The sequence below is a fragment of the Apteryx mantelli genome, chromosome 15 (assembly GCF_036417845.1).
Source record: "Apteryx mantelli isolate bAptMan1 chromosome 15, bAptMan1.hap1, whole genome shotgun sequence".
NCBI classification, from domain to species: domain Eukaryota; kingdom Metazoa; phylum Chordata; class Aves; order Apterygiformes; family Apterygidae; genus Apteryx; species Apteryx mantelli.
The window spans coordinates 11,529,149-11,541,641 of NC_089992.1; the positions used below are offsets into that span (position 1 = coordinate 11,529,149).

The 12,493-nt window shown below is 44.2% G+C and overlaps 1 protein-coding gene across 1 annotated transcript in view; it reads right to left on the bottom strand.

Moving 5' to 3' along the window:
- Nucleotides 1-2,716, bottom strand: part of ADAMTSL3 (ADAMTS like 3) — a 199,680-nt gene extending 196,964 nt beyond the window's left edge. The window contains exons 1-2 of the mRNA XM_013957291.2: nt 2,684-2,716; nt 448-539 (exon numbers count right to left, since the gene is read on the bottom strand). Of these exons, the coding sequence (XP_013812745.2) occupies nt 448-539; nt 2,684-2,708 (117 nt within the window). The 5' untranslated portion in view covers nt 2,709-2,716. The remainder of the gene's footprint in view (nt 1-447; nt 540-2,683) is intronic.
- Between the last annotated feature and the right edge of the window lie 9,777 nt (nt 2,717-12,493).

Genomic DNA, 12,493 nt, shown 5'->3' on the forward strand with positions numbered 1-12,493 from the left:
AAGACCATCTCACAGACCCCCAGAAAGATACTCACTGATTTCCAAAAGCGTTAGATGTTTCTGCCCAAGTCTTCCTACAACTCTTCTCACTTACAGGATCTTAATGTTTATCAAGCGCTAAACCTCCTGGGGTAATGAGCAACCATGTTGCCTTGAAAAACCTCAGGTATTACACATCTGGCAAGATCTCCCTTTGGTCCCCACACAGTAAAGTCAGGTACAATGTTACTAGGAAGAGAGAAAATATCAGCTTCCCGTGTGGATGTCTTTGAAATTAGTTTCAGTGACAGGAAAATCACGTTTTCCCTCTCATTGTAGCCCTTTATTCACAAAGCAGTTGCTTCAGCAGTTTTCTATTTTTAAAAAAAAAAAAAACATAAATAAGCATGCAGTAAGATCATCTGAGAAAGGATGAGCCATGACAACAGCAATCAGTTCATTACTTACCTGTAGATGAGCACAGACAGCAATGGCAAGCCAAGTGATCTCCCAGGAGAGCCCTGTGGCTTTAGGGCTGGCCATCGTCGTGCCTTGGGGCTCTGCTGAGAGAGATTGCTTCAAGTTACAAACAAAATCAAGCGGGCTCCGCCAGAATCTCAATGACTAAAGCAAACTGGGCAAAGGGATGGAACCGGCCTTTGGAAGAAATGCAACGCAAACACTGGAGTTTCGTGCTGGCCAGCAAGGCAGACTCAGATCGCATGCCATGAGCACAGCCTACAGGGTGAGGCAGCTCCAATTAGGGAGCAGAAAGGGGGGGCTGGGGAAGCTAGCAATAGGGGGCAAGTTTGATTCTCTCTTGAACGCAGGTCAGTTTATCAAACCCCTCTCCAATCTTAGTCTCCAGAAAGCACAGTCCAAGGAGCAAAGGATTTCTGATGTACTGTTTCAGCACCGTCACCCACTCAGAGCTGAGAGCTCAGCCCTGGGACTTCAGGCATTTACACTGCTTTTGGAAGCCCAGCTTCCAAACAGCTCAGAGACAAAGTGATCAAAGGAGAGGAAAAGAAAATAAGCCCATCAGTTTGACGGTCACCACCAGTTACAGGGCCAACGCTAAACTGTCAGACACTTTTACTAAAAACATCGATTTAAACTTACCAGCAAGGAAAAGAACCCCACGTAATAACACTGCTAATTTTGCTGCTTCTTAGCATCAGTGCATCTTTTTGCCTCAGACTGCTCGTTACCATAGTGATCCCATAAAATAGTATAAGTTGCACACACCCTCGTACACACGCACCCGAACAGCCCTGCCGCCCTCACCTCCTCCCACCCTCCACCCCTGCTGCTCTGCAAAGCCCGGCGGGGAACGCGGATCTCGCCGCAGGAAAACCCTCCTTTCTAAAAGATGAGGCGTCCCAAAGGAAACCCAGCTACCCAAACAGCTCAAGCACCTGTCAACTAACTGAACGAAGAGTCCTTACAGAAATAAGGCTGCTTTAAAAAAAAAAGAAGAAGAAGAAAAAAAAAAAAGGACACCACCCCCCACCCTTCAGCACTTAGGATGTTCAGAAGTTTCCATCAACCAGGCCAGCTGAAGGAGGAGGATTTGCCCCTCGCCGGGCGCTGCCGGGGTCCGCACCTGACCGCCGCAGCAGGCGCGGCACTCGCGGTGCCGGTGCCTCCGCTGCCGCGGGGAGACCCGCGCCGCCGCCTCCAGCCGCCCCGAGGCCCGAGCGCGCCGCCGCCGCCCGCCCCGGCGCCGCCGCCGCCGCCGCGCGAGGGGCCCGGGCGCCGCCGCCCCCGAGGGCGAGCGCCGGCTCCCGGCAGCGCGGCAGCCGCAGCCGCGCGGCTCCTCCCGGCGGTGCCGGCGCCGCTCTCACCCACCTGGCGCGGCGCCGCGGCCCCCCGCGGCCGGGGCTGCGGCCGGGCAGGGGGGGAGCGGGCCGGGCTCGGCGGCAGCCTGCTCGCCGCTCGCAGGGCAGGGAGAGCCTCGCCCGCCGCTGCCCCGGGGATACAGCACCGCGCATCACGAGCCGCGGCCCCTCCCTCACGCCAGGCTCCAGCCCACCGCCGCCCGCTCGCCAAGGTCCTACAGGCTGCTGGCAGCGGGCCGCCCCCGCCGCCCGCCCCGGCCCGGCCCCGCGGAGCGGAGCGGCGCCCGGGCGCCTCCACCTGCGGCGCGGGGCCGCGCTGCCCCGCCGCGGAGGCGCTCGCCGCAGCCCACCCTCCCCCGGCGCCGAGCACCAGGCAGCCCGCGACCGAGCGGCGGCTCTTCCCCGGGGGGCAGAGAGCTACCGCGGAGCGCAGGCAGCCCGCGAATCCGATGCAAACCGGCTTCCAAACCACAGCCATCCTGTGCCTCATCTCCGAGTACCGCTCTCGATGCGGCTGCAGATCTGCTCACCCACCGAGGAGGTCTTTGATCAGGCTGCCCTCTACGATATTTTTAGGTTTCCTACTGTAAACCTAACGAGAACGTCTCAATCGACAGTTTTCGTCTCATCCTCTCTCGAGGCTGCTAGACAGTAGCTCTGTAAAATCCTCTACCTTTGCGCTAGAGCTGCCACGGATGTTGCAAGCTGTCTTCGAGTCTGCACAAGAGCAACGCGCAGAAAGGAGGGCGATTATCCCTGCCACCGAAGTTAAAAATATGCGCCAGGGAACCAAACATAACCGATGAAGAGCTTGCTCAAATATGTTGCACTGGAAACTTTTCCAATCTGTTTAGGTTTCTCACCAGCACGGGAAAGCGCCTCCTCCATCGCTAGGAGCGGAGTGCCCTCTGCCGAAAGGAGCCTGCAGAGGGAGCGAGCCGGGGGAGGGCCGGCAGGGCACCGCGGGGCAGCGCTCCCCCCGGGCGCCTCCAGCTGCGCGCAAATACCGCAGCGCTCCGCTTGCCTCCGTCCTGCCGCCGCAACGCTTAAGACTGTCCGAGTCACCCCGACAGCTGAGACAAGCCGCCTTCTTTGCAGTTTGTGCGTTATCATGAAAATAGCCTGTGTATCGGGCTAGAGGACTGCTGAGGGCCTGATCTTTTTTTAACAGCAGTCAGTTGATACAGGTCAAAGTTAAGTACACTCACTTTCTGGAAACCTTTGTTTTCCACCCATTTCTATTGCTAAAGTTACATAAACTACATAGTCCTCTAATTGTGACTTCAGTTAGGCTCATGCGATTCTCTATCTTCAGATAAGATATACAGGTGCAATCAGCATATACTTCAGACTTGATCTGATTATAGAAGTGGGCTTAAAACTGGAATTCAGCCATTAGATCTACTATAAAAATCTCAAGTTTCCTGACCCCAAAATATGCATGATAGTACTACAGAATGAAAACAAAAGACACTCACAACAGAATGATATTGACCCTAAAGACTTGGCAGATAGTTAGAAAGGTGCAGTTTGCACAATCCCCATTTAGAATAGCACTTCACTTTAAACAATTATTTAGCTATCTTAATATTCAAAGTCTCCCATGGATCCCTAAAACAAAAGCTGCAGAGTGGGCATTAATTTGTTTGTTACATGGGCATATTTAGAAAAAATACCTCTGCCTATTTTTCTCCTGGTGCCCATTTGTTCCAATTTTCCAAATTTGGGTGGTAGGCTACATTTCCTTGTTTTGCCCTTTTTCAGCACTACTCATCTCAATGTTCTACTTCCTCCTCCCAGCTTACTCAGATACCTTCCTACAACACCTAATTCACTGCTCCTGGTAGACATCACTAGGTCATTTGGCTGCGGGCATCCCTTTTGTCAGGTACAGTGATACTATAAATCTGCTAACCACAAAAAATAATCAAACATCATCAATATGAGGGTCTTAAACATTTGTTCATCTTCTGCAAAAAAACCTGAAAAGAATAATAGGCAGTAGAATAGGTTAGAAAGCTCATTTGAGTAAACAAATTCACAGACTTCAGTGAGGCTGCTGATGCCTCACATACACACATAATTCCTTGCATGATCTTAGCCTTAGGTTATAGAGTCTCTATCTGAATTTATAGCATGTTTAAAAACAGATGTTAACACCTGCAAGCATTATCCACTAGTAAGATATTAAAAAAGCAGCATTATGATAAATAATGCTAGTACATTATGGATTGGTATTTGATAAACCTACCTGTTAAAATTAACAGTGATAGGACATATGTCTTGCCCAAGCCACTCAAATGACGGCATTGTTGATCCCATTCTCCCCCACCATCTAAGGTCTGGTTGTCTTTCTATTACACTGAAATCTTCCTTTTTGTGAGGAAGATGAGTACCCAGGAAATAACAGTATTTGGAACATGAAAGTAACCTAGGCATACTGCTTTAAATTCAGCAGTTTTATGACAGTTTTTAATGCTCGGTTTCTTCACCTCAGCCTCATTTAGCCCTCTGCATCTCTCTACACATGTTATTTCTCTCCAGACTTTCAGTGAACCTGGAAGCTTTGGGATTTTGACTCTTACTGGGGATCTCTTGGCTACCTCCTTCTGCTGAGCCAAGAATAAAACCTGACTGAAACCTAGAGGTCCACGTTTGACCTGTTTGACAGCAACAAGTACAGAATTCCCAGCCCCTGCAGCTCCATGGCAGACTCCTTCAATATATGCCCTAAAGTTAAAGGCCATGAGCTTCCAGGCTCTGAAAGCCAAATTTTCATCCCTGGAGAAGCTCATCAGAAATCCTGGAAAAATTGATTGAACATTTCAGTTCAAAATAAAATCACCATTTTCTAAGGAAACATTACTTCCTTTCTGCCCACTCTGTCTTAACCGCATGGATCAAACTCTTCAAGGCAGGAACTATCATTCTATGTCTATTATACTGCGCTTGTACAACCCCTCATCCAGGGTCAGATCCTTAGGCATTATCTTGTCTGTGTGATGAAACTGCTATCAATCATCTTCTACCTCAACTTCTAATTCCCAGTTCGCCACATTAGTTTTGCAGAGTTGATGCATGATTTCTGAATGAGAAGCTCTAGTGATAGTCTTTACAGAGTTCACATGCATAATTCCTGTATTTCTCTCTTGTTATGAGTAATTTTATTACACATATGCTTTTCCTTCACTGAACTCTAAAATACACATCATTTAGGTGACAATAATATGACAATTGTAAAGCCCTTATTGTTCATAAAATTGGGAAGTATGGACATTTGCACTTATTTCATTGAACACAACCATGATCTTGTCCCCCTATATAGCTGGCATGGTGTCTCATGAGGAAGCTGGTTGGAAATGCAATTGCCTTATCCTTTGTTTTATACTGACTTAAGACCATGTACCTTCACTATTGAAAGTAACTATGAAATATGTTCTCGTTCACTGTTTTTCATTCAATTTCAACAGAAATTTCCCACCTACTCAGTATAAACAGAAAAAAAACAGAGGAAAAAGATCTTGAGAGATACAGCTAAGGGCAAAAATGAAGAAAATTAAATCTCTAGTCTGGTAAACAGAAAACTGTTCAATCACAAGACAACCAACAGATTCCACTCTTAGAGAATATTATCACAAGAGGGTTACATCTAGGAAGAAGCACGTTTCTTTATCTTTGCCCTGAAAGGCAGATGTACAGTCTTCTCGAGCAGACTCCATTTATATATAAATAATCTCTCAAAGCAAGCTCAGCTAAGCCAGCCTGATAATCACGAAGGCCATTTTTTCATCATAATGGAAGTCTACACAACTCAGGGAGAAATGTTTGGCTAAACTACAAATTTAAAATCCATTGAAACACTGCAGAACAACATTTGGCTCATAAATCAGGCTTAAGTCTAATGAATACCAAAGCTGGAGGTTACCTGCCAAGGCCCCATGCAGAAACTGAATTTTGGTTTGAGACCTTAGAGTTATCAGTAATAGAGCTGCACCTGATTGACTAATAAAAGTAAAATGTTAAATTTCCTGTAACTAGAGTCATGAGATCCCTGACACAGTATAATCAGTTCTTTCGCCCCACATTGTATTTGTACAGGGTGCTTGTTTACTTTGAAATAACAAGCTCCCTGGGGTGGAGAGCGATCATGCACTGTCACACTTCAGAAATATGTTATACCCTATAAAGAGTAAATCCTCTGTTGGTATAACGGTATAAAGTTCAACTGCAGTACTGCATCTTTGATTTCTTGGAGTTATGCAACCCATTGTGCTCCATGTTGATCCTTACCCTGGGCTTTGGAAAACAGTTCCATCAGTAAGTGGAAAAAAAGAACTCTTGTAGCTTATAGAAACACACTGCTTACATGTATATACCTAAACATTATAGAAGAAAACTGTTTTTCTCTCAGTATGTTTAAAAATGAATCTTACATTAACCCATACAATATGCACAAATGGTCACCATTTCAAATGCTTGAATATTTGTCCATTCTTGTATCTCAAATTCCTTTTTATCCTCAAGCAAAACTTATGGCTCATTTGCATATTTATGATCCTGTACAGCAGTAGTAGATGCATTAAATTTCATGACTCCCCTTTCCAGAATAAACACATCTTGATTCAAATGGCATATACTTGCTTCTTATTGTAGTTCAGTGCTCACAGACCTAACTAAAATATTAGCACTGACATTTCAAGATCAGTTCATAACATTTACATGATCATTACGTGACATATCTTTTCACAGATAGATTCAGGTGATTGGGTGCATAATTTAAATATGAACTTGTATAGATGAAGATCTGAATGCAGATAAGGCAAAATGAAAAGTTTTGCAGAAGCAAAGTATCTTAGGTTTGTTTACACATAACTGCATTAACAGATTTTTTTTTTTTTATGGTTTGGGGGGATAAAAGTACATTCCCCTTCCTCACTCCTTCCCAGGGCTGGATATGCCAAGTTTCAATTCAGGAACCTACTTTCCTCTCATGCAACAGTAGCAGTGATCTATTTTCTCAGAGTCTTTGACCCTTACTTCTGTGATTGTTAAGAATAAAATGTTCTTGAGAACACCAGTGTCATGTGAAGCATGCAACATTTGGTAAATAAACAGGAGCTCTGAGGAAATCAGTTGTGTTGCAAGTCATGAACAACAGACAGACAAAGGTCAGCAGGATAACTGCTTTTTCCAAGGGGACCCTTACAGTGAGCGTAGCATGAAAGGTAAGGGAGAAGGAGATGGTCTACATCTCGCAAAGGAACTTGCTCACTATGTGAGTGACTAAATACACAGACCAATATGGAAATGGAAGAGGACATATGCAGGGAACAAATAAAGTGAGATAGCATCAAAGCACAAGATTGGAAGCAATACATGAGGTATCATTGGGAGGAATGGTAATGACTGAAAGACCTCATGGTTCTGAAAGCAGATGAATGGCTCATATAGGAAAAACGCAGCAGAGCCAAAGGAAGCAAGTGGGTAACAGTTAAAATAGACATTATAAAAAAAGTCCCAACATGAAAGTGAGGCCATCTGAAAATTGTTTCAGAAGATAAGCAGCGCTGTGCATATGTTTGGCAGTAACACAAACAAAATTCACACTTTCTCACATCCAGTCTATGTGTCAATACAAAGACAAAAACTTTAACAACCCACAGCATAAAACGGTCACACACTCTTGTTGTCTTGTGTGGGTAGGAATGATGGAGCAAATAAAACACCAAGCCCAAAAAGGAAAATAAGATGAGATATTAACAGAGGATCCCCAGGTCTATCTATACTTCATATTGAATGTAAACTTAAGGGCAGAAAGCAAGTTTGCAATTCATTTTTGATTCTCCTCTTCTACTTGCCAACTTCTTTTGCTCACTATGTTGAGAATTGCTCTAGTTTAAGTTGCACACTTAGTCTTCATTAAGAGACTATACTGTGAATCATTTCCAAAGAAAAAGTATCCTTTCTCTTCAGCAGACAGGCCACTGCCCAAACGCTCCATGTTGAGTGAGGTATTGGGTCAAGTGCAGCAGTAGTGGGATGAACTCTCCGCTCTGCGAAATGTGTTCAACTAATTTCAACTCAGTAATGTTGCCTGGATATAAATGAAGACACAATTTTGTTATTATATTCTACTAAGAGATGGAAATGATTTCATTTCCACAAGGGACTCAAATTTGACTTGCTCTGGTGGATCAGAGGAGGTTCCTGGCTCCTATGGGAGCCAGCAAATGGACTAGTTATTCTTATTAACATTCGGTGATGACATAATTGAATAGTCTATTTGATAATGAATGAGGATAAAGAGGTCTGCAGAATTTGGAGGATGGAGGGAAAAATCTGTTAATCAAAACTCCTATTTTAGAGCTATCTAGTCACTGAAAAACAGCTTATTTCCCCATTTCACTTTCATATTTTCTTCTTTATTGTCCCTGTTACTCTATGCTATGAGAATTCCTCTTAGTCTGTGACACTTCCTCAAACTCTGATACTGATATTAGTAAAGTCTATAGACTAAAATTATATTACTGCACCATGCAGGAGCTAAGACCTCTTCCCCTCCATTCTACATAGACATCCCTATGGAAACTAATGTACATTCTACATAAAACTGGAAGAGAGAATACATCTACAGACAGCAAGCCAGATTCAAGCCATAGCTGTATTCATATGAAATGTATATCAGTATAGCTTCTCTGTATTTGTACATGAAAATAGAGTTGGCCACTGGCACCTAAAAATTAGAATAACCTAACAGGACCTTACAAGGTATCACCCACAAAATATTACTATCACACATATCTTCCATATTTCATATTTTTCCAAACAATCTATTGTTTAATTATGTATTATATACTCGATCATGCAACAAATAATTTCATGAACAGCTTGAATGCTATTTCTAGTTCTTTACTGATTGCTGACTTGCAGGATCTTTGAAAGGAAGGCTGTTGTTCCACCACAGGCAAAAACTACAGAAGCTGACTGTGACCTGCCCGCTTAACTTAGCTAAATAATTAGGGGCATACGCTGAAGTACTACACAGGAGGATCACTTGTGAAGATGCATCTTCTGTAAAGGACATCTCCATCTGTGCATATTACAGTTCATGCTATAGAAACAGTAATTATCCTTTCACCCCTTCACTCTTTTGGTGGGAGAGCACAGATTTTCCCATGGAGCTTCCATTTCCACTCCAACAGGGTTAGCAATAACCTTATTAATCCTTATCAGGCTAACAGGACTCACGATCTGCCTTTAATAGCTCTAGACACATGTGAGTCACTAACATCTGCCTGTAAATAGACTGTTTGCCAAAATGCTTATTCAGATACTCTAAGGCATCAAAGTAGTATCAGTCTTCACCTGAAACAAAACAGTACTATTGTATGCACAGGCTCCTTAAACTGTTACAAAGGCTGAAGGCTGTCCAGTTTAGTTTCCAAAGGATGCTTAGGAAGAAACACTCACGAATGAAGGATAATGATTGCCAGAGAAAGAGTTCTTCTAACCTTTTACTGGTTTTCTGTTGTCTGTGCTACCTGCACCTACTCTTACATCTCACCAATACTACTTTTTTTTTTTTAATACACTAACCAACCCAGCCTGCTTACAACATATAACCTTAAATTTGTTTAAATAACACTTGAAAAGCAGACATATATTCAAGTATTTCATGTCAGGTCACAAAAGAAGTCTAAGGTGAATCACTGCTTCTATCAGAAAAACCTTACCTTATTCAAGTCTTTAACTGTTGCTAGTATAATAAATGGTAATCCAAGAAGACATTTATCAGAGAGCAGGAAGGACCAGCTTCTCTCTAAGCGCCAGGAGCTGAGAATGATAGCACAGCCAGCAGTGCAGGGGCCTCCCCAGCCAGGACCCCATCCTACAGCTCCCAAGCAAAGGAGCAGGGCAGAGCCAGGGCAGCAGCAACATCCAGGGTTAGCTGAGAGCCCAGGGGACCAGGCAAGTCTGCAGTGATGAGGCAGGTCTGAGGTCAAGCTAAGAAGTCAGTCTGTGGGGCAGCAGGGTCCACCCACAACAGAGCTTAGTCAAGGACTACGCACCCAAGGCTGAGCTGAAAGGGAGCTCCAGAGCCTGTGGGCAGAGATGTGGCTGGAGGCCCCAGGTGAGGCTGCTTAAGGTCATTAAGGCCTGTTAATGTCCTCGGGTTCCTGACAACATTTCAGGATGAACTAATGGATTGATGACATGTGAGTAGCACTGGTTAGAAGACACAGATAGTGGTAAAGGGAAAAGGCTAGCAGAAACTTTAGTTAACTTTTCCTGGTTTTCACTTTATTTTTGTATTTTTTTTTCCACTTAATTTCACCAGCTCAAGATCTGCTTAAGATGCTGGAAGGAAAATCCACAAATATTTTTAAAGGGTTTTTTTTTTCTTCCTACTTTGTGGATTCTGTAAGTACTTTCCAAATCTCACAGATCTACATTTTCATGCAAATGGATTATTTGCAGAAAAACTTTTACTCTACTTTAGTTTTGGATATGTGCCTTTTGCCATAATTTTTCCTAGTACCCTCTATACCTTTTCTTAATTCTGAAACATTTCTGGCATGCCTTTATGCTGGAAACAGTATGAAAAGATGGTACAGGTTTATCTCTGCAAGAATTCCCGTTACATTTGTGGCCTAAACAGGACAGACTGCAGTCTTAGTCAAAGACAAAATGTCATAAAAAAAAATCAGTTACTGAGTTCCATCACATGTTCCTTAAGTTGCCTTCTTCTGTTGTTGCATAGGGAGAGTAGGTGAAGAACATAATAGATAAAATCAGCTTAGACTATTTTTGAACCATTTTTTAAAGCAGTTTTTGTTTGCTCTGTTACAAAAGCTTGGCAGGCAAGGAAAATATTCTCAGAATAGTAGATTTCTTGCTTTGTTCTGTTTCTGTTCCAAAAGCACACAATTGTATTTGAACAGCTGGCCAGTACATGCAGCCATCAAACATGACAATGACATACGATCAGTGTTCCTTACAGAGGACTGAGGATTCAAAGCCAAAGTGCACCCTCAGACGTACACATCTTGGTCCTAGAGGTATATATTCAGATTTAAATCATACTTGTTATTTTTCTTGAATTGAGTTTTCTATTGGCAAGGAAGAACAAACAAGTACTTGTTATAGCAAAATAAAAAACTGAAACTGCTTTGCAGAAAAGAATTTCCTGACACTGTTGCTAGGACAAGAACCAGAGGAGCTCAGTCTGGCCGTATATCATTACCAAACTACATATAGTTGTAGCGTCTTGAGATTTCATTTGGTTTTTTTTATGCAAGTACGCTCAGCAAAAAGACTCAATGCACATCCATATTCTCCTGTACAGGCAGGAGTTCACCTGCCACTAAAGAATAAAGCTGTAAAGGATGCAGAGACACAGAGAACATAATATGCAAAAAGTTCAGGTAACACAGCCTGAGATCAGGGATTGACCATAACAGCCTGAAAGTACAGGCTAAGCTCCTGACAACGCCACAGTTTGCGGGGGAGAACAGCACGCTCCTCAGCCTGCAACCATACTGGCAGTGCACAGTAACAGAATTTGAGATCTCCTGGTGCGAGAACACAGCCTTTAATGACTCTCAGCACCCTCAGGACTCAGTAGCAACTGAGAAGTTTTGCTTTGGCTAGTAATGTAACCAACTAAATGCACCACAGAATATAGGCCTAGGTCATACATTAGCTAAAAAACAGGTTAAAGTTACCTAAAGAACTTCTTGACTATTTATTCTTGGTATGCTTGGACAAAGGCTATTAACCTGGGTAGTAAGCAATATCAACCTAAGCTAAGCTCTTAACTGAAGTGTCCTCTAACTGCTGCAACAAACATCATAATTCACAGTTATGTTAATGTTCAGAGATTTTTACTCTTACTCTTAATGAGATCAGTACAGAACCTGTTCTCTAAAATGTAAGTGAAAATGAAAATCAAAATGAAAATAAGGTCAATTAATTATGGGAGAAAATGGACAGCTACCACAGTACATATCCTTAATAAAGAATGTCAAAGAATGATTTTTATAAAATGTAATTAGCATAAGCGTTTTCAGACCAGTTCAAGTATTTGTCTTGACGCAGATTCCCTTTCCCCCTTCATTTTTCCCTTTTCGCACACAGCAGCAGTTTTCACCTGCAACACTGCAGCGCCGGTCTGGGTGACAACCACCAGAGCCCGACCTAAAAGCTAAAAATGCCCACAAACAAGAAACGAGCAGGGACTAGCTTTTCATTGACTGAACAAAATGCAAAAACCGGAGAAAAAGAGCAGCGCTCCAAGACGGAGGCAGGCCGCAGTGCGGGCACCACCGAGGCAGTGATGCTGGCTCCGAAACCGGGGTTTCTTCCCCGGCCCCGTTTGGCAGAAACGCCGAGCTGCTGTCGGCTTCCTCCAGCTGCTTCCCCGCCCTCTGCGAGCGGCGGCGCGAGGGGATGCGCTGCAGCAGCGATCATGTGCAAAACCAGAGCGAAAAAAGACGTTTTTTTGTTTGTCGTTAAAGGAGCCGCCGGCGGTGCCCCCCGCCCGAGCCCTTTAAGCGGCCGGGGCGGGCGGCAGCTGGCGGCTATTTATACCGGGCGGCGGCGGGGCTGCCCGGGCGCCTTGCGCGGGGCGGTGCCGGGGCTGGTGCCGGCCCGGTGGCGGCAGCAGAGCCCGA